The sequence below is a fragment of the Ictidomys tridecemlineatus genome, chromosome 10, assembly GCF_052094955.1.
Source record: "Ictidomys tridecemlineatus isolate mIctTri1 chromosome 10, mIctTri1.hap1, whole genome shotgun sequence".
NCBI classification, from domain to species: Eukaryota; Metazoa; Chordata; class Mammalia; order Rodentia; family Sciuridae; genus Ictidomys; species Ictidomys tridecemlineatus.
In genome coordinates, this window is record NC_135486.1 from 123,492,682 (window position 1) to 123,515,492 (window position 22,811).

Sequence of the window (22,811 nt, forward strand, 5' to 3'; positions counted from 1 at the left end):
AGCATGGTGGGAGGCTAAGGCAGGAGAATCACAAATTCAAAGCCAGTACCAGCAACTTAGTAAGCCCTAAACAACTTAGCAAAACCCTGTCTCTAAATAAAATATTTTTTAAAAGTCTGGGGACATGGCTTAGTGGTTAAGCACTCCTGGGTTCAATCCCCAGTACAAAAAGAAATTCTACCCAAGAAGAAAATGAGACTATAGCCCATGACCATCCCAGAATGGACATGGGTATTGTCCATATCATGATAAGTGATAGAGGAAGGGGACTGAAATGCTAGGAGATAGGGCATCAGTAAAGAGCCTTCAAATTTTGTCACAAGTTCAGTTTCTTGGAACAAAGAGGAAAATGATCTTTGGGAAAGTAGTGATATTAGTTACAATAAAGGAGCAGCTGCTATATCAGAGGCTCAAAATAACAATGTCTTCAAAAGACAAATTAAAACAAATTTAAAGATCTTAACTGGTTTTCATTTACAATTTTAGAACCAGGCAACCCTCAGAACCAGAACTGTTTCAAGAATTCTGGCCTGCAACATGGCCAGGCAATGTGCATGGATAGCAAACTGAAGTGCGCTTAAATAGCCTTGAAGAAATCATCTGGATGCCTGTCATTGACTGCAGCTCAGCCTGTATTCAGCCAGATTCAGCTGTGTGTTACAAAAGTGGACTCCTGAGTTAGACTTTTCATTCAGTCATGTACTAAGTCAGGCTACGATTCATTATATAAGGAGTCAAATGTGGAAACATCTTCAGACCAAATTTGGTGTGTCTACCTTCAACAGTGTCAATGTTCCTTCTCTCTTATATATATCAGTATAAAGATATGGAGTACAAGGCTAACATGGTAGTTCTTCAGAGTGAATATTCAGGTTCCTTCTGTCTCTGGCATTCTCTGGTGTTGCCCTCATCTGCAAGGTCCAAAAGTGGCACACCATGATGTTTATTCTTCATCCCTTGGAAAGATGGTAATGCCACAGAGAGTTTGGATTAAATGCCAGCTTCATTCCATTCTTATCAGTGTGACCTCAGGCCACTGGTATGCTCTAAGCCAGGAGAATGGTTACTGCAGTCACAGAAGTGTAGGAGATGGCAGGTGGGCTTCTGACAGAGAAGGGAGGCCCCCTGAAAATAGCTATCAAAACTTTACCTGTACTTGATAGCCAGTGCTGCTGGTACCCCCACTCATATCCCCATGGGATTGCAAGGAGATGTATTCTTCTCTCACATTCAACTGGAAGCACTTACATCTCTTTCTCTGGCCATCAGAGTCTACTCTTCCCACATTCAGGGCAAACCAGAAGTGCTACAGGATTGACACCCTGTCCCCACCAAGAGTGACCCTCAGCCAATAACTACTGGTGTTCTCTACCCACTGCTCCCCTTGGCTGGGATAATGCTAATGCACAAGTTCTTCATTGTCTCACAGTGGAATTGTCTTTCCAGTGGAATTAAGCTCCAGGGGTTCATATCTTTGTTGGCAATAACACCAGCTAATGCCTTCCCTTTCCCAGCTTACTTCCCCACCTAAGGCTATTTCACGGAAACACTTCTTAAATAAACTTCTGTCACTCAAATTCTTGTCTTGGATTTGTTTGGGGGGGAACTCAAACTTCTAGGAATATATTCTATAAATTATCCTTACACATATGTGAAAATGGCACATCCAATTTATTAATTCAGCATTGCTTATAATAGTGAGAAGTTAGAAATAAAATATCCAAAGGATATTTTAATAATGTTCACTACATTATTACACAATCACACAATAGAACATTCTGCAGCTGTATAAAAGAATGAAAAAGTAATTTATCTTGGCATAAAACAATCTGAGCTATTAATGGAAAAGTAAGATACAGAACAGTACAAAGTATGCTACCATTTGTGTAAAAGAAAAAAAAGGCTTGTATGTATGTGTATTTGTGTGTGCGTTTGCACATGCCTAGAATTTTGAAGAAATATAACCCTGACTGCCCCCCAAGGAGGGAAGAGAGACTTTTCACCATTCAGTCTTGAATGTCTTTCAATTTTTGTATGATGGACAGGCTTATCAATTCAAAAAGAAAAGTAACTTTGAAATAATAAACGAATAAATAAAGGGAGGGTTATCATTCCTCGTTGGACATCTTTATTGGGCCCACTGACTCTAGTATGAAATGGATTTGGACAGAATCCTGCCAGCTCACAAGCTCCTGGTTCCTTCCACGGCTTCTCTGTGTACTTTAAGTTCTGGCTTCACAGGCTCCAGGGGTCTGCTCATTTGCCCACGCAGGAAAGTCTCACTTCCTTTGTCAAAGAGTGGAGCTCCTGCTTCATTTCCCTTTATTTTTGCCCACAAGGGCTGCTGCCATCACCTTTCTCAGAAGGTGGCGCAACAGCTTCTTTACCCACACACAAGGAAGCCCAGCCAATTACCTTATTATTTTACTATTATTATTAAATAATAATAACAAGGTTATTAGCTGGGCTTATAAATATTATTTAGTTGTAGTTGGACACATACCTTTATTTCATTTATTTTTATGTGGTGCTGAGGATTGAATCCAGGGCCTCACATGTGCTAGGAAAGTGCTCCACCGTTGAGCCATAACCCCAGGTCCCCCGGCCAATTACCTTCTGACCAAGAGGTGCTGAAAACACCTGAATCATATACACAATTTATGCATACACACAAATGGAAGCCCAAGCAGGTCTTCATGAGACATAAATATACCAGTTTCCTAAAGGTCATGTCTGTCCAGCACCCTAGGGACTTGCATGTTAGTCTGACTCAAGTCCTGCTTGCTGTCAAAGAGGCCATGCATTGGAGAAGGAGCTGTTATTGGGGTGGTGCCTCTTGGGGACCAGTTTCATTCATCATGTCCTTGTACTGTCGCTTGAAGAAGCCAAGCTGTTGGGGCAGAAACAGAGGAGTAAGAACCACAGAAGCCAGTGGGAAGGCAAGGGTCATGCAAAACAAGAGTGGGGACAAAAGAATACAGAGCAGTACAAAATAATGGGGCAGAGAGTAGAAGGGAACTGGGGAAAATGAGGCAGGAAAGGAAATCCCATCAATGTTGGAACCAGGAAAGAAATATAAAATAAAACAAGGAGAATTACTCCCTCTATGACAGTCCTTCAGTACCAGGGGTCATTCTAGTTGCTCTACATATAGTAACCCAATTTCCTTCACAAAAAGGGTATTGATAACTGTTTTACAGCTGAAGAAACTAAGGCACAGAGAGGCCCTAATCTGCCCAAGATCGCCCAGCTAGCAGCAATGCTAGGAGTCAAACCTCTGCATACAAAGGGATGGGAGGAGGGTTAGGAGAGGGCCAACCAGGGGATACCTTGTACAGTCCAGCAGTGATGAGGGCCAGGAGCACCAGGCCCCCAATGGAGCTACCCACAATGAGTGGCAGAGGGTTGTGAATTTCATATGGTTCCACTTTGGTCTCTGTCTGGGAAAGGAAGAGGAGAAAAGAGGTGCATCAGAGTAGACAGATGCCAAATTTCTGGACGTTTCCCCAATCAGGCCTGTACTCCCCCTAAACCCAATGGCTATTCCCTCCCCATCTCTCCCAGTATCCCAGCCCTCACTCCTGAGTCCCCACCTGTTTCTTTTTCTCCCTCCCTGACCAGAAATGATCTTGATAAGCCCAGTTTCCCCTCCTCCCTCCAACAGTCCTCTGTGTCTGAGCCAGTTACCTGGGACCTCACAAACATCCCCTGTCCAGGGAGTAGAGCAAACATGGAATCGTTAAACAATATCTCTGCTGTGCTCACAAGCAGGAGGTGGTTATGTGAAGTCTGTGGAAAAGAGCAGAGCAATAGCCAGGTCTGGGGTCCTGAAGTATCACATTTGTGCCCCACAAAGTCTCAGGATCCCACATACCTTGATATACCAGTCAAATGAGAGGTTGCCTTTGAGGACAACGTTGAAGTCTTCCTGGATGCCAAAGAATGGGATTTCACACTGGATTATCTGACAGACAGCAATGGAGCAGTTCTAGGGGGGAAAAGGAGAAGAGAGAAATGGATAAGGATGCTGATGCAGGATCATCACTTGGTGCTCAGCCCTCTCAGTCAAGAGACCATATTGAGCTCCAATGAGGGGACCACCAAGGGTCTACATGTATTCCTGAGGCTACTCACCACCACTGGGGTCTTCTTAAGTACAGCCTGGAAGTCAGAGTGGGTAGGGGGTCTCTTATCAGTATGGCAAGCACTTGAGACATTCTGAGGGAAAAAAGACACCATGAGAAGAGAAAGGAATGGGAGGATGAGACAGCCTGGATCCAGGAGAGGGTCAGAAAGCCTCCAAAGTCCAGTGAAGGAAACAAATTTTAGGAAAGTTTAAGACTATGGAGGGAGGAACCAGACCCACTTCTCAGGCCCAGCCAGACTCACCTGGGAGAAGATGACCTCAAGGTGGTCCCAGACTGTCACATGGTTCAGCTGGACAGGGACCCAGAAGGTCACATTGATGGGGAGGCTCCTCTGACCCAGGTTGTTGAACTACACCAGGGGAAGAATGAGAGATCAGGCATCTGGACTTGTACTCCACCAACTCTTGGACTCAGCCTCCCTGTTTCCTAGAGCCCAGTACACCTAAATAAGGCCCAAGTGTCCTTTCCCTTTCTGGGAGGGAGAGAGTAGCCATTAAATACACACTTGAGATCCAGACAGGCATTTCCTAAATCCTGGCTAGTCTACTTATTAGTTGAGAAGCATTGGACAGGGTATTTTTTTGTTTGTTTGTTTTGTTTTGTTTTGTTTTGTATTGTTATTTTGCTATCAGGGATTGAACTCAGGGGCACTCAATCACTGAGGCACATCCCTAGCCCTATTTTGTATTTTTCATTTAGAGACAGGGTCTCACTAAGATGCTTAGTGCCTTGCTTTTGCTGAGGCTGGCTTTGAACTCATGATCCTCCTGCCTCAGCCTCCTGAGCCGCTGGGATTACAGGCATGTACCACTGCGTCTGGCACTTGGACAGGTTTTGTTAACCTCTCTGAGCCCCAGTTTCTTCATCTGTAAACTGAGAGTAGCAACAGTGCCTCAGAGAGTCTTTATGAAGATAAAATGAGTTCATCATGTAGGTATGTGTGCACATACCTATATGCATGCTTGTGTGTGTGTGCAGAGTGAGATCTTCCTTGGACCTGTGTCTGGCACACACATTTCCCATCTCCATCATTGTTTATATATTTTCTTCACATAAATTTCCCTCCCCAACATCCTCTTAGGACCCAGACATTCCCTGTGCTCACCTGATATTGATGCTGTATAACATGACTAGTCTTCTCTGAGGCCGTGAAGTTGAGATATTTGGTAGAAACCTCAGTACTAAAGGAAGAAAGAAAGAACAGGAAGTGACAGAAATGAGGGGTGTCCTGGAAGGGGCTCACAGGCTAAGTGTGTAAGGAGTAAGCAGGCACATAGATCATGCAGCTCTGAGAAGGCAAGAGCAGGGTGATGCATGTCAGAGACACAGTGGGTGCCAGTTAGGCCACTCACACAGAAGCAACACGTGCACACATACACACCATACATGCACACACACACACACACACACACACACACACACACACACACACATACAAGCACAGATTCATGAACACAATTGGCTGTGTCCAGCCAATGGAGAAGGCTCAGCTAGGTCGCTGGGGGCCTGCACCTGGTGACTACCGTGACGACAGCATATTTCACGGGCAGCTGCAGTTGGAACTCAGTTTTATTGGTCCTGGGCATATTGTTCTCACTGAAGGGAAAGAGAGCGCTTAGTCAGCACTTAAGAACTGAGAATCAACCTTTTCTTCTCCTTCTCCTTCATCTCCTAACTCCAGCCAGTCACCAAGTCCTATTATCTCTGCATCCTAAACCTGACTATTTTCTAACTCCCTTCTGCCCCTACATAGCCCAGGCCCGTGGCTAAAACAGACTTCTAACTAGACCTCTGAATTTAAAACTGTTTCCAATCCAATTCCCAGCCCTGTTGAAAAGTGACCTTTCTAACATGCAAATATAATCATGTCACTCTGATAAGTTAAACTGCAAATTCCCTTAAACCACTTATGGAACATTTTGTGGCATGGCCATAACCAGTGCCTTAAGTCCTATATCATGTGCTCAGGCCATTCTTAAACACATCTTGATCTTTCCAGGCTTTAGGCTTTGCCTGGTAGGTGCTTCTTTCTGTCTGTCTTTCTGCCCATCTTCAGTTCCTGCCTTTTAAGTGACTGACTCACAGACTAAATACATTTTCTTCAGGAATCTTCTCTGAACACCAAGCTCCCAAGAACACTGGACATACCCCATCTAGTCATTCATTTCATACTGTATTATGATTGCCAGTTTTCTTGTCTATCTGTGCCACATAACCTCTGTGTCTATAACCTCTGTGAGGACAGGAACCACAGTTGTTCTATCTGCCACTGTCCACAAGCCTTCAAAACAACTGTGAGTGCTCAGTAAGTATTTGTTGAATGAACAAATTATCTGAATGGAGAATCAGGAAAGGGGAAAGGTTCACTATGGACAAGGGGCTGGGGCCTCAAAGGAGAGGGTGCGTATGCAGAGGCAGGGACAGTGCACCTGGTCACATTAGCCTTGAGGAGTAGCTGGTTTCCAAGAAAAGCATCAGGCTCCACGTTAAATGTGACATTAAAGGTGACCTGGAGGTAGAGAAAGGAGACACAGTGATAAAAATGGGAGAGAAGAAACAACACAAATGTCTATCAACTGTTGAATGAAAAAATAAAATGTGATCCACCCATACAATGGAAATACTATTCAGCAATAAAAGGAAATGAAGTACTGATAGGTGAATGATTCTTGAACATATAATGTTAACTCAAATAAATTGATTCCAAAGAACCACGTGCTGTATGTTTCCATTTCAATGAAATATCCAGGATAAGCAAATCTATAGAGATAAGTAAATCAATGGTTATCAATGCCTGGGAGAGGCGGGTGGAAAGCTGATAACAAGGTCTCTAAATCTGATCATGACATTGGATGCACAACTCTGAGTATACTGAAAGCCACTGAACTGTCTACTTTAAATGGATGAGTTTATAGTATGTGAATTATATCTCAGTAAAGCCGTTTGACGTCAGGCGCAATGGCACATGCCTGCAATTCCCAACAGTTCAGGAGGATGAGGTAGGGGGATGGCGAGTTCAAAGCCAGCCTCAGCAACAACACGGCACTAAGCAATTCAGTGAGACCCTGTCCCTAAATAAAATTCCAAAAAAGGGCTGGGGATGTGGCTCAGTCATTGAGTGCCCCTGAGTTCAATCACCAATAGCAAAACAAAAGCTGTTTTGTAAAAAAAGAATCTTCAATTTTTAAGATGAGAAGAAGGAGGAGGAAAAAGGAGAGGGGATAAGGAAGAGAAGGAGGAAGAAGAGGAGGAGGAGGAGAATTCCAGATGAAGACAATGGATAGAAGGAGAGGAAGAGCTAGTAGCTCAGACCTCTGAGTTGCCTGGGAAAATGGGGTGGTTTATGATGCAGCTGGTGCTCTTCAAAGCCACAGGCCCTTCAGTGGAAGAACCAGAGTCACAGGACAGACGCCAGGATCGCTGTGTGCGCTGGTTCTGGAAGGCAAAGGAGGCAGAAAGGGGTATTAATAACCAGCAGCCATGAAGATGGGGAAATCAAAGATCAGATTGGGCCTAAGAAGGACCTGGCTACCTGGGCCGCTGACACCTTCCGAAAGAACAAGCCAGATGGGTGGTAGAAGGTGACATGAGTCCCATAGGAATCCTCACCCTCATTTCTCACAGTCAAAGTCACAATGAAGTCCTGGGGATCACCCACCACCAAGGTGTCCAAGCTGTAGGGACAACAAAACATACCAGGAGGTTCTTGAGGGCTTCCCTGTGGGAAGGCTGTTTGAGTGGAAAGGGAGTGCAGCACTTAGAGACGTTTCAGACAGAGTAGCCACTAGGGACCTTGCAGCACACAGACACCTCCAATAGACCTAGCTGTTCTCCCAAGGCTCACTTAGGAGCCAGGAGAAGAACAGGGTTCTACATCATGCACAGGTTCAAAGGAGGCAATGAGGAAAAGAAACTCACTTCATGAAATCGAATGTGAGGCTTAGGTCATCCTGGCAAATGTTGTCATCACCACAATTCTTCTCAAAGGGAAACTGTAAAAAAAAAAAATAGAAGAGAATAAAATGAAAGGAAAGAAAATAATGAAGTGAAACAATTAAACAAAATGTTGAAATAAAATTATGTAAAATAAGTTTCAACATAAGACCCCACAATAAATGTGACAATAAAGGTGACCTGGAGGTAGAGGAAGGAGACACTGTGATAAAAATAGGAGAGAAGAAACCCACCAATGTCCATCAAGTGATGAATGAATAAATAAAATGTGATCCACCCATATAACAGAAATATTAGTCAGAAATAAAATGAAATGAAATCTTGATGTTTTCCATGACCCTGTAGAGCCCCAACTCAAGGACTCACCAAGGCTGTGAACAGTCTCTGAGCATCCACAGCCAGAACTGGCCGAAGGTTTCCAAAAGAGGATGAGGGCATCCCCACCAGAGTGTAGTTGAGGCGCAGGGCAATGGGGCTCACTGAGTCCTCCACACAAACCTGAGAGATAGTGGGGATTTGGGAATCTGCTCTCCTCAGCTTCCCAAGACCACCCATTCTCAGCCCAGGGATCTGGCCACTCTCCTGCTCACCGGTAATGATAGCTTCAGGGTCTCACATTTCTGGCTCAGGCCAAAGGTCTGTGTCTGTCTGAGTGTGCTGTTCTTTGTCTCAACAAAAATGGCACGGGAGCGTGGACGGCCAGGGTCCAGAGCCAGGTCATAAGTGATAGTGCTCTGGATTTCTCCTGAAGGAACAGGACAGCATGGTGGTGAGGAGCCTGGGCTGTAGATCAGGCAGAGAGGAGTCTGAGGCCCAGCTCCTCTGCTCCCCAGTTGTGTGACTTGGGCCATGTTATCTGACCTCTTTTGAGTCTCAGTTCCTTATTTTCAAAGTCAGGATAATAATCATACCTTTCCAATGGTAAAAAAATGAAATAAAATTGTGACCATAAAGTAATTGCTCAAAAAAAGGTAGCTATTCTATTATATATTAGAAAATTGATTGTATTTTTCTGACTTCATTCAAGTTTTTTTGTTCTCTTTGTCTTTTGTAATCAGCAATATGCCTATAATGTACTTTGGTATGGCTTCCTTTATATTTATCCTGCTTTGATTTTTTTTAAAGAATCTTGATCTTTCAAGATTCTTAACACTGTTTGTTTATTACTTCTTCTGATTATCCCCCACACTCTTTTTCTCTCTCTCTCCATTCCTTCCTCTCTCCCTCTCTCCTTCCCTCTGTCTCTAATTACATTGTTAGATTTTTCACCATATCCAATATATCTCTTACAATTTTGTCTGTATTTATCATCCTTTTCTCTTTGTGTGTTAATCTGAATACTTTCAATTAACTTATCTCTAGTTCAATAATTCTGTGTTCTGCTTCTAATCTGTTATTAAATCTATTGAATTCTTAATTCCAGTCATTGAATAGTTCAGTGTCAAATTTTCAGTTTGACTCTATCCTATGAATTCCAGGTCTTTCCTGAAGTTTCCCATCCTTTCTTTTTCCTCTTAAATATATTACTTGTAGGGGGATTTTATTTTTTGTTTCTGTCTGATCACTCTGACTTCGAAATCACCATTGGGTCTCTTTCTATTACTTATTATTTCCCTTAGTTACTGTTTATTGTCTTAATGGAAAAACCAAGGCATTTACCAGGGTCCCTCTTAAATCTGCCTCCTCAGCACTGGGAAGGTATTTAATTCTCTGCTCAGCTCTTTAGGTTTTCAGCTGCTATTTTCTACTAGATTGCCTGCAGTATTGACCTGGGCATTTGTGGCTTATGAGTCAGCCAATGACTTAAGAGAAATTTCTGTGTAGATTTTGGGGTGCCTTTTACATAACTCCTTACTCTCCAAAACTTTTCTTTCAATTTCAATCCATGTTGGCTGCCCCAATCTCTGTTTATTATCTCCTCAGGCCACTAAGACTGCTGCTAGAAGGATGATTTTTTTTTCTCCTCCTCTCACTTCTTTCAAGGACTGTCATTACTCTTCCCGACCAGAGGCACAATTCTATTCTTTAAGAATAGGGACAAGGGAGATTTCAGGTCACTAATGAGTTGCTACATCAATTCTACCTCACCAAATGAGTTCTCTCACAGTTTAAGAAAAATGAACCTAATCTGTTCACAGGAATGGGGCCCTTAGTTCTCTGGAGAATGAAGAGTATAAGGGGGTGATACATGTTCGCTTCTCTGGTGAGTTTTGCTGGGCTTCTCACCAGGCTTGGAAAAGTCTATCAGAGCCCATCATAACTTTCCTCTGGATTACCAGAGGCTGGGCAGACTGAAATGAGCCACCTATCTATGCCCCTAGTCACTTAATCTTTTGAGACCTACCCACCAAGCCTCACCGTCATTTAGCCGATCCCGTGTGCTCTTTCGGACAAGGAGGCAGACTCTGACCTCCCCAGCAGCCTTGCTTGTCACCACCTGTTCATGACACTCAAATACATCCCTTGCCACTTCCTTGGGTGTGAAATCCATGGTCACCACAACTCTTAGCACTGGCTGGGATCTACAGGGACACCAAAGGACCATCAGAAAACTTCATACAGCAAGGAAACTTCTTCAAGGGTAGAGTGGACCAAATTCTCACCTGAGCAACAGTATATGTCCCTGGGCCCCTACAGCCAGGTCTGCCAATCCATCCCTTGTGAGGTCCTGACCGCCACTCAGTGACTGACCAAAATACTGGAGCTGGGGGGAAAGCTGGGAGCCTGTAATCCGCTGTGGGTAAAAAATAGAAAAGAAAGGGAGGAGGAAGGTTCAAGTAGAGATTCTCCAGGCTGTACTTAACTCTCATCCCCCACAAATTTTCAGGGAATTAGGGCAATTCAAACTTATCAAGGAATTATTTACCTTTAAACCACAACCTCAAGATGATACCCAAAATTCCCATTAATTACCTGGGCTTTCTTGAGAAAACAAGAAGTTTTATAGGAAAGAAGCAAAAGTATATTTTGGGCCCCTTTGAATCTCACTTCATGGTCAGAATAATGCAAACACTGAATATTAATCTAATCAAAATTATCATATAATTTCGAGGAAGGAAGAGGGTAGAGAATGTGTTCAGGTGTGGCAAGAGGGAAACCAAAAGAGAACACAATCTTCACTTTTCATACTAGGAAATCTATGTTAAAACAAAAATCAAGAAATAGGAAACATTTTTGGAGTGGAGGGTATGGGAATTGAACTCAGGGGCACTCGACCACTGAGCAACATCTATCCCCAGCTCTATTTTGTATTTTATTCAGAGACAGGGTCTCACTAAGTTGCTTAGCACCTCACTAAATCACTGAGGCTGGCTTTGAACTCCCAATACTCCTGCCTTGGCCTCCTGAGCTACTGGGATACAGGAGTGTGCCACCACACCCAGCTAGGAAATTTTTCTTTATGCATTCATGCATAGATGACTCCATATCTTAGCTATTGTAAATAGTATTGCAATTAACGTGAGAATGCAGGTATCTTGTCAATAAAATGATTTCATTTCCTTTGGATATATATACAGTAGTGAGATCACTGTATTATATGGTAATTCTATATCAAACTTTTTAAGGAAACTCTATACCATTTTCCAGAGTGAATATACTAATTTACATTCCCATAAACAGTAGATGAGAGTTGCCTTTTCTTGACATCCTCACCAGTATTTGTTTGGTTTTTTTTATAGTAGCCATTCTAACTGAGGGTGAATGCTATCTCATTATGGTTTTAATTTGCATTTCCCTTATGATTAGTGATATTTAATACTTTTCATATATCTATCAATCATTTGTAAGTCTTCTTTTGAAAAATATCTCTTTAAGCTCATTTGTTCATTTTTAATGTGCAATGGAATATTAGTCATCCATAAAAAGAATGAAATCCTATTGTTTGTGGCAATGTGGATCAAACAAGGAGGATCCTGTGTTAAGTAAAACAATCCAGGCCCAGAAAGACAAATACTTCATGCTCTCACTCATTTGAGAAAGCTAAAAAAAAAATGATTGCATAGAAAAGAGTGGAATAATGGTCACTAGAAACTGAGAAAGAATGGGGAAAGGGAAAGAGACAGAGGTTAGGTAGTGGCTACCAAAATACAGTTAGATAGAAGGAATTAGTTTTGGTATTCTATAGCATAGTGGGGTAATTATAGTCTACAATAATTTATGATAAACTTCAAAATAAGAGCCTGAAGGTTCCCCACACATAGAATTGATCAAGTTGGAGGAGACAGAAATGCTAATTGCTCTGATTTGATTATTACACATTGTATATAGAAATGCTAATTGCTCTGATTTGATTATTACACATTGTATACATGTATCAAATTATTGTACCATAACTCATAAATATGTGCAAATATTTTGAGTCTATTAATTTAAACGTGTTTAAAAAGAAGTAGAAAAATTATGTTATTTGGACATATAGAAAATAATTGGAAAGGGGCTGGGGTTGTAGCTCAGTGTAGAGTGCACACCTGGCAATTGTGAGGCACTGGGTTTGATCCTCAGCACCACATAAATAAATTAAAGTAAGGGTATTGTGTCCATCAACAACTAAAAAAAATTTTTTTTAAAGAAAATAATTGGAGGAACTGAAATAGGTGTCTTCAGAAGGGAATAAAGCAGAAATCATAGTGTGTATGGAAACTGGTTTTTGTGATAAGCCTATTTTTACTTTTCAATCTGTTTACAAGAATAAACAGATTGAAAAACTAAATAATTTTTATTTAGTTTTTAAATATTTTTAAAACTAAATAATAAAAAATTGAAAAACTAAATAATTTTTATTTAGTATTTAAATATTTTTAAAACTAAATAATAAACTTTTAAAAAATTTTAAATGATTTTATTATGTACTTAATGCCAGTGAACTGTGCACGTAAAATGATTAAGATAGTAAATATTATGTCATATTTTACCACATTTTTAAGTGATTTTTGTCAGATGTAGCTCATTGGTAAAGCATGGGCTTACCAAGTGCAAAGGCCTAGGTTGACTCCCAGCACCACAAAAGAAAAAAACTGATTTTTTTCAGCTGCAAAGAAGGATAAGGAAACATAAGATGCTAGAAATTTTTGACATATTAATCTAGGTGGTGGTTACTTGGGTTTACTAATATACAAAAAAGTCATCTTCAAGATTTGTGTGTTTAGTGTATAGTTTATACCTCACATTTGTTTGAGAACTATATATACTATTCTGTTGGGAGGATGCTTTGTTTTGGACTGATGTATAACAAGGCAGTTTGGAGATCCACTGCATGTTTGCTTGTCTGAACACTGACCATTTCCAGTTTCAGTCACTAGGGGGAAGGAAGTAAAAAATTTAAATAGAAGAATAACAAAATAGTATGACTCTTTTTGGTTTTGCTCTTAATCCAAAAGTGTGTGTGTGTGTGTGTGTGTGTGTGTGTGTGTGTGTGTATACACGCCCAGGCATTTAAAGTACCCTCCTCTCAACAAATGTCGAATGTTTTCTCTGATATAAGGAGGCTGACTCAGTGGGGTAGGGAGGGGGAACATGGGAGGAATAGGTGAATTCTAGATAGGGCAGAGGGGTGGGAGGGAAAGGAAGAGGGCAGGGGATTAGCAAGGATGGTGGAATGTGATAGACATTATCATCCAAAGTACATATATGAAGACACAAATTGGTGTCAACATACTTTATATACAAACATAGATATGAAAAATGTGCTGTATACATGTAATAAGAATTGTAATGCATTCCATTGTCATTTTTTTAAATCAATTAAAAAAATAAAGTACCCTCCTCTAAGGCTCGTTTTCTTTGGAAGGGTGTTATGGAGAGTACAGTGAGGGAACTAGGGCTTTTATTGTTTATTTTAGAATTATATATTTGCATGACAAGCATATAAATCTTTTATACTAAAAATTTTTAAAAACCAAAACCTTCAAATCCTATTTATGTAGAGAAACAATAGGAACCAATGAAAAGAAGCATTATTGCCAGATTCAGTGGCACAAGCCTGTGATCCCAGCTACCCAGGAGGCTGAGGCAGGAGGATCACAAGTTTGAGGCCACCCTGGGCAACCTAGCAAGACACTGTCTCAAAATAAAATAAAAAAGGGCTGGGTGTATAGTTCAGAGACAGAATGTCTGCCTAGTATTTGCAAGGTCCTGGGTTCAATCTCCAGTACTACAACAAAGTAAAAACAAAGAAAGAAGGAAGAAGGAAGGAAAAAAAATGTTTAAATATTGTACAATTGTGGAAAGAGGCTTCTCCATGCAGTGAGAAGTTAGTAAGGCAATGGTTCTCATCCCTGGCTGCACCTAACAAGCTTATAAAATATACTTGGGCCTATGTAGTGTATTATTCCATAGTGTATTAATCCATTCATATGAAGTTATAAAATTGGTAAAACTAATCTATGTTAGAAAATAATCAGAACCTTGGTTGTTCCTGGGAAAAGAGGGGAGGGGTTCTGTTAATAGATGGTAGAAGGGAGGGTGATCATGATCAAAGAACAATATATGCATGAATGGAAATATCACAATGAAACCCATAAACTTGTACAATTAATATGTGTTAATAATTATAATTTTAAATTTTCCATAAAGAGAGAAAGAGAAGTTTTCCATAAAGAGAGAAATAGAACTTCCTCTTTGGTGTTAATAATAATATTTTGTATCATGATAAGAGTTTGTCAAAATTCACTGAATAAAGATTTGTTCATTTCCTGTCTGAAAGTTTCATCTTTAAAATAACTGTGAACAAATAATTAATTTTAATTAATAATATACATGCTGAAGCACTTAGAGTCAAAGTGGACTGATTTCCAATGCAACAAAAAAATAAGGTCAGTGACACCAACAACATGGTGGAATAGGAGTTCTTCAACTCCACTGTTCCCACCACAGAAATCCAATCAGCAACTCTTCACAGGCAAGAATACTGTCATGAATACTCCAGAACTCAGGAATGAGGCTGAGACACCCCCACTGAACCAGAGAACTCTGAAAAGTCACAAATGAAAGATAAGAGCCACACAGAGAATTCCCAGAGACCCAAAGTTTCTACAGTGGTAAAAGTGTTAAAGATAGGTATTCAGATTTCCCACCATTCTGGGACCCTTCTTAGAAGGCTCATCCTAAGAGAAACAGAAACAAAGAATGTGGGTGGGCTCATAGCAGCCAGTATGCAGATCTCTACCTTCTGGCCAACTGAGAGGCCACACTAGAAAAACTAGCCAGCAGCCTTGTACTGCAAAACACACAGTCCACAGGTCTTCTAGACTTCAACCCCTGGCCAGCTTCCTCACACAGCCTGAGGGCTCTCATCAAATCTTCCCTAGACTTGGAAATAACTGCAGGTCAGTGATTACCAGCAGAGGGAGCATCTGGCCTTGCCAACCCCAGGCTGGGCAATATTTATTCCACTAAACCTCATTATCTGCTTTAAGCCTACTCTAGGCCAGGAGGCAAGCCCAAGTCCACATATATCTGTGGAGCAAGACTGCGGCTCTGCCCATCTCATACAGATGAACAGCAATTCCAGAGACTTCACCTAATCCTAGAGACATCATGGGGCCCTGCCTGACTACAAATACTTCCATAGTGTATCAATCCATTTATATTAATCCAAACAATCCAATTGCCCAGTCCAGGAAAACAACCTTAACTCTGCCTGATCAGAAATTATCACAGAGCACAGGCAGCAACCCCATCTGCTGCAGAGTCTACTCAGTGGTCTCTCCAGATCCTGGAGCATAGACATCTAATCTCAGAGCACAGGAAGTAACTGAACACAATTAGAGAATCCAAAAACGACAAAGAACCTAGAAATTAATACACATATTTACAATCAATTGGTTTTGGCAAACAATGCAAAAGAATGAAATTAGAACCTTATCTGACACACATGAAAAAATCAACTCAATGGATTAAAGATTTAAACATAAGATATGAAACTATAGAAGTACTAGAAGAAAACACGGGGGAAAGCACCACATTTAGTCTGAGCCATGATTTTTTTAAATATGCTCCCAAAAGCACAGGCAACAAAAGCAATAATAGACAGGTGGGATTTTAAATCAAAAGCATTCTTCCTAGCATAGGACACAATCAACAGAGTGAAAAGACAACCTGCAGAATGGGAGAAATTATTTTCAAACCAACGTCTGGTAAGGGGTTAATATCCAAAATATATAAGGAATTCAAACAACTTGATAGCAATAAAACAAATAACTCAACTTTTTAAATAAAAAAGAAGGTATATGAAAATATGCCTACAGGTATATGGAGGGAACTGCTCAATGTAAATAATCATCAGGGGGAGGAAATTTTAAAAACACAAAGAAATATCATTTCACTCCAGATAGAATGGCTATTATCAAAAAGACAAAAAATAATAATGGTAAGGATGCAAAAAAAAAAGGAAACCCTTACACACTATTAGTGGGAATTTAAATTAATGCAATTATTATGGTAAAATAGAATGAAAGTTCCTTAAAACACTAAAAATAGAATCACCATATGATCCGGCAACCCCCTGTGTATATATCTAGAGGAAATGAAGTCAGAATGACAAAAAACTATCCATGTTCTCATGTTCTTTGCAACGCCATTTAAAAATTGGCAAAAGGAACTTCCTCATCTCTTTTATGTTGCAATAACAAAATACCCAAGGCTGAGAAATTATACAAAAAATAGGTTTGTTTGGTTTACAGATTTGGAGATTTAAGAGCATGATGCCAGCATCTGCCTGGCTCTGATGAGGGCCTTCTGTACATCATAACATGGCAAGTTGGCCTCATGAGAGGAGCCAATGGGAGAGGGAGAGATCGCATGATGAGTCAGGAAGCAAAAGAAAAAGCCAAGGAAACCAATTGCACTTTATAACACTCCATTATTATAAGAACTAATCCACTTCTCCAGACAAGCACTAGTCCTTCCTAAGGATGGGGTGATGCCCCCATGAACTAATAATTATCTTCCACTAGGCCCCACTTCTTAAAGTTTCTACCACCTCAACAGTGGAGATCAACTTTCCAGCACATAACCCACAGTGGAACACAGTCAGATGGTCTCCAAACCATAGCAGACCTAAATAGACATTCTTCAAAGAAGGTATATGAGGGGCTGGGGCTGTAGCTCAGTGACAGAACACTTGCCTAGCATGTATGAGGCACTGGATTCAATTCTCTGCACCGCATATAAATAAATAAATAAATAAATAAATAAATAAATAAATAAATATCCATCAACAACTAAAAAAAGAACAATTAGAGGATAGAAAAAAATTTTAAAACAAGGTATATGAAAAAATGCCAACAGGCATATGGGGGAAATGCTCAATGTAAATAATCCTCAGGGGAAAATAATTTAAAAGCACAAAGAAATATCATTTCACTCCTGATAGAATAGCTATTATCAAAAAGACAAAAAATAATAATGGTAAGGATGCAAAAAAAAAAAAGGGAACACTTACACACTATTAGTGGGAATTTAAATTAATGTAACTACTATGGGAAAATAGTTTGAAAGTTCCTCAGGACACTAAAAATAGAATCACCATATGATCCGGCGACACCATGTACATATCTAGAGGAAATGAGGTCAGTATGACAAAGAACTATCTATGTTCTTGTGTTCTTTGCAACACCATTCACAATATCCAAGATATAGAATCAAGCAACCACGAGTACATCCACTGATGAATGACAAAGAAAATATGAAGTAATTACACACTATTCAGCTATTAAAAAGAAGAAAATCCTTCATTTGTGACTAAAAAATTTTTAAAACAAAGTGAAAAAACAACCTCTGCACTGAGAGAAAGTATTTGCAAACCATACCTCTAATAAAGTATTAATATCCAAAGCATGAAAGGAAAGCAAACAACTCAATAGCAAGAACACAACCCAATTAAAAATTGAGCAAAGGACTTGAACAGATATTTCCCAAAAGATAATATACAAATATACAAATTCCCAGAAGTACATGAAAAAAAAAATTCAACATCATTAATCATCAGGGAAATGAAAATCAAAACCACAATCAGATTATTACCTCACTTCTGTTGGAATGACTATTATTGAAATGACAGAAAGTAGCAAGTGTTCGCAAGGATGTGGAGAAAGTAGAACCCTTGCAGAACTCTTGGTGGCCACATAAATTACTGTAGCCATTATGGAGAACAGTATGAAGTTTCCTCAAAAAATTTAAAAATACAACTATTAGATGATCCAGCAATCCCACTTATGGTGTGTATCGAGAGGAAACCAGTCTGGTGAAGAGATATCTGTACTCCCATGGGCACTACAGCATCACTCAGAATAGCCACCATATAATCTAAGTGTCTATAAACAGATGAACAGATAATGAAAATGTTGATTCTGTAGACACAGCCTTTAGAACGAAGGAAATTCTATCATTTGCAACAACATGGATAGACCTGGAGGACAATATTTTAAGTGAAATAGGCCAGGCACAGAAAAACAAACACTGTAAAATCTCAATTAATGTTAAATCTACAAAAAAGCTGAACTTATGCGAATGAAGCATAGAATAGGGATTGCCTGAAGCTTGGGGAAGGAGACCTGGGGAATGGGGAGATGCTATTCACAGGGTACAATAATAAATAGTATACTGTATAGTTCAAACTGCAAAAATAATGGGTTTTAAATGTTCTTATGCTTAAAAAATAAGTATTTGTGGTGATAAGGATGTTAATTCATTTGACATAATCATTTTACGTATAGATACTGATATCAAGTTGTGTGTGTGTGTGTATATGTATATATATATATATATATATATAAAACAATTAAAAATAAAATTTTAAAAATCCACTGTGCTTCTACACACTAATAATGTGATATCTAAAAAGGAAATATGTAAAATAATCCCTTTTATTTTTTCTTATTTATATTACTTGGAGGGTAACTGGGAATGAAACCCAGGAGTGTTATACCCCTGTGCTACATTTCCAGCACCACCACCTTTTTTTTTTTTTTTAAACAGGATCTCACTAGGTTGCTTAGGGCCTTGCTAAGTTGCCCAGGCTGGCCTCAAACTTGTGATCCTCCTGCCTCAGCTTCCCAAATCACTGGGATTACAGGTGTACACCACCATACCCGGTTAACAATTCCTTTTATAATAGCGTGGAAAAATAATTTAGGAATAAAGCTAAATATAATTAAGGAATTGAAGGTCTCATACACCAAAAACTACAAAACATTGCTAACAAAATTATAAAAGACAAAATCGGAATGGAAAGACATTCTATTTTAGATGGGAAGACTTAATACTGTTAAAATATCAATACAATCAAAGTAATCCTCAGAGTCAGTGCAATCCCTATCAAAATCCCAATGGTGTTTTTTACAAAATAAAAGAAAAAATACTAAAACCTATGGTCTTTGGATCACAAATAACCTAATCAGTTTTGAGAAAGAAGAACAAAACTAGAGGTTTTACACTTCTTAATTTAAAACTATATTACAGAGCTGGGCACAGGGGCACACACCAATAATAGAAACTCAGTAAGCTGAGAAAGTTACCAAGACCCTGTCTCAAAAAGTAAAAAAGGCTGAAGATGTCCTCAGTGGTAGGGCACCCTTGGGTTCCATCTCCAGCACTTCAAAAGGTAAAAACTATATTACAAAGCTATAGTAATTAAAATAGCATGGTACAAGTATAAAGACTGAAATAGAGACAAATGGAACACAATATAAATAAACCCAGAAATAAACCCTTGCATATAGGGTAAACTGATCTTCCAAAAGAACACCAAAAATACAAAATGGGGAAAAGATAGCCTCGCTAACAAATGGTGTTGGAAAAACTGCATATCTACTTGCAAAAGAATGTCAATTAGAGCCAGAAGTGGTGGTGCACACCTTTAATCCCATGGCTCAGGAGACTGCAGCAGGAGGATCACAAGTTCAAAAGCCAGGCTCAGCAACAGCAAGGCATTGAGCAACTCAGTGAGATCCTGTCTCTAAATAAAATACAGAATAGGGCTGGGGATGTGGTTCAGTGGTCAGGTACCCCTGAGTTCACTCCCTAGTACCAAAAAAAAAAAAAAAAGAATGCAATTGGACCCTCATTTTATACCATGCACACACACACACAAAAAAAAAAAAAAACTTAAATCGGATTAAAGACAAACATAAGACCTGAAAATGTAAAATTCCTACAAGAAAACAGGGAAAGATTCTTGACATTTGTATAGGTAATAATTTCATTGGATATAACAAGAAAAAGCACAAGTAATAAAAATAATTAAATGAGACTACATCAAACTAAAAATTTCTACATTGCAAAGAAAACAATGGAATGAAAAAGTGGAGAAAATATGTGCAAACTATTTGTCTGATCATGAATTAACCCCTAAAATATATAGAGATTTCCTACAACTCAATAGTAAAAAAGATGACTAATAATATAAATTTTAAAAATAGAATTATCATATGATTTAGCAATCTCATTTCTGGATATTTATCCAAAAGCATTGAAATAAGGACCTTCAAGAGATACTGGTAACTACATCCACATTCATTGCATTACTATTCACAAGAGCCAAGAAATAGGAACAATCTAAATGCCCATTGAAAGATGATGAATTACCAAAAAAAAATATGTGGTAATACATACACAAATATAATTCAGCTTTTAAAAAGAAGGACATTCTGTCATTTGTGACAATAGCAGTGAAACTAGTAGACATTATTCTAAGTGAAATAAGCTACACACAAGAGGACAAATAATTCCATTTATATAAGTTATCTAAAATACACAAAATCATAAAAGCAAAGACTAGAATAGTGGTTTCCATAGACAGTGGGTGGGAGGGGAAACAAAGAACTGCTAATCAATGAGTACAAAATTCTAGTTACACCAGATGAATAAGCTCTAGAGATCTGGGGTACAACATTGTGCCAATGGATCACAATACTACACTGTAGATTTAAAATCTGTAAAGAGGGTATATCCTATGTTAAGCCTTCTAGCCACAACAATTCTCTAAAGAAAGAAAAATGTGAAGTTGGAAAGAGTTAAAGAGCAGACACCAGAAGATCAGATGGCCTTAGCTAGCTAGCTACAGTGGCATTTGTAAGGTGGAGCAAGACTGTGAGGGTCCCTCCAGACAGTAAGCCCCATGTGACAGAAAACAAAAAACTATCCTAGAGGGAACAATAGTTGTAGGGGCCCAGATTTAGGGTGAACAATCATCAGGATGGGTTACTTAATTTCAAGATCCAGTGTAAATAAAAATACAGTGTTCAGAAATTATTAATAATTCCAGTGTATATTAATAGCAGAGTATTAAACCAAACACACGGCCCTTTGAAAAGAAGCCTACCAAACAGTGCTAAAAAATGGGATAGATTCGGGAAACCCAGGACTCTTGGTCACCCTGCCAGAACCGAGATTCAGAAGGCATGAATCCCCACATCCCAATACTTCCAGATTGCTATTTATCTCTGGGCCTGGATGTCCTTATCTGTAAACTTGGAGTGAGGACATACCCAATCACCTCCTATCATTACAGAAATAATTAATCTAGAATTGAGATCCTTTATGGTTTCTATGAAGTGTGTGTTATTATTTTTGAAGGTTCTAAAAGGAGTACAGGGAGACTCTTGAATTAGAAGGGAATAGATCCAGCAAAGAGGTTACTGATACGATAAGGACAGTAAGGGACCTGGACTTACCTGGCTGTGGGAGGAGCTGATGCCAAATACTGATATTCCATGAAAAATGTAAATAGCACCCCGATTCTCCTGTTCTCCTGGGGCTCCAATAGCCACGTCTGTCAGCTTGTCCCCATTCACATCTCCCAGCACTGTCAGAGCTGCCCCAAAGCGGCCCCAGGGATGGCCCTGCTCACCATGGAGAACAGCCTCACACCGCCACCGAGCCCTCTGCTGAACAATAACAATTCAAGCCTTAATCAGATAACCTCTCCATCCCACACGCAGACCCCATCCAGCCCAGGTCCCATCAGCCACTCAACTCACCCCCTTAGGCAAGGGACACACGGACACCTGGCCCCCTCGCATCTGCTCATAGAAATGGGGTGCCCCAATGAGGACCAGGTTGGTGTTTCCATCACCGTCCATGTCCACCGAGCAGAGGGAAGCCCCAAAGTAGGAGCCAATCTGAAAGAGATGGATCCAGTATTACATATCTCTTCCCACCTAAAGCAGAGTGAAGAAAAATCATTTTAAAACAAAAAGAAAGAAAAATCATGCCTGCTGGTGAAAGCCCTTTGGAGAGGATGTGATTTTTCTATATGATTCATGATGATTCATGATAAATTCTTATTTGAATGTGCTGCCAGTTATAGAAGTACTTTGTAAAGTGAATCAGCAGAGGTTTGGATTTGGGGTATCAAATGGTATTCAAGAGAGATTATTAAGGCAGCAAAGAAGAAGTTAGATTGGAAAATCCAGATAGAAAAGCCTAGAAGAATAGACAGGATACCCTTTCAATATATTGGGAGTCTTTGAGTGGGGTGATGAAAAATCAAAGTAGGCAGTCTTACTAATTAAGAATCAATCTGGGAGCTGGGGATGAGGCTCAGGTGGTAGTGCACTTGCCTGGCATGCATGAGGCACTGGGTTCAATCCTCAGCACCACATAAAAATAAAATAAAGATATTGTGTCCACCTAAAACTAAAAAATAAATTTTAAAAAAAAGAATCAATCTATTTGGATTAAAATTAACAATTGCTACCCAGAATTTTT

The 22,811-nt window shown here is 39.7% G+C and overlaps 1 protein-coding gene across 2 annotated transcripts in view; it reads right to left on the reverse strand.

Moving 5' to 3' along the window:
* Window positions 1–1,652: 1,652 nt before the first annotated feature.
* Window positions 1,653–22,811, reverse strand: part of Itgam (integrin subunit alpha M) — a 49,546-nt gene continuing 28,387 nt past the window's right edge. Inside the window, exons 13-30 of one of the 2 annotated variants that reach the window (XM_078024015.1) lie at window positions 22,082–22,222; window positions 21,776–21,985; window positions 10,706–10,836; window positions 10,461–10,624; window positions 8,693–8,847; window positions 8,469–8,600; window positions 8,067–8,140; window positions 7,681–7,822; window positions 7,461–7,583; window positions 6,578–6,657; window positions 5,661–5,744; window positions 5,254–5,329; window positions 4,390–4,497; window positions 4,135–4,218; window positions 3,875–3,988; window positions 3,688–3,789; window positions 3,330–3,440; window positions 1,653–2,890 (exon numbers count right to left, since the gene is read on the reverse strand). In XM_078024015.1, the coding sequence (XP_077880141.1) occupies window positions 2,819–2,890; window positions 3,330–3,440; window positions 3,688–3,789; window positions 3,875–3,988; window positions 4,135–4,218; window positions 4,390–4,497; window positions 5,254–5,329; window positions 5,661–5,744; window positions 6,578–6,657; window positions 7,461–7,583; window positions 7,681–7,822; window positions 8,067–8,140; window positions 8,469–8,600; window positions 8,693–8,847; window positions 10,461–10,624; window positions 10,706–10,836; window positions 21,776–21,985; window positions 22,082–22,222 (2,103 nt within the window). In that variant the 3' untranslated portion in view covers window positions 1,653–2,818. Of the gene's footprint in view, window positions 2,891–3,329; window positions 3,441–3,687; window positions 3,790–3,874; window positions 3,989–4,134; window positions 4,219–4,389; window positions 4,498–5,253; window positions 5,330–5,660; window positions 5,745–6,577; window positions 6,658–7,460; window positions 7,584–7,680; window positions 7,823–8,066; window positions 8,141–8,468; window positions 8,601–8,692; window positions 8,848–10,460; window positions 10,625–10,705; window positions 10,837–21,775; window positions 21,989–22,081; window positions 22,223–22,811 lie in introns of both variants that reach the window. The other variant, XM_078024014.1, reaches the window with a different exon arrangement.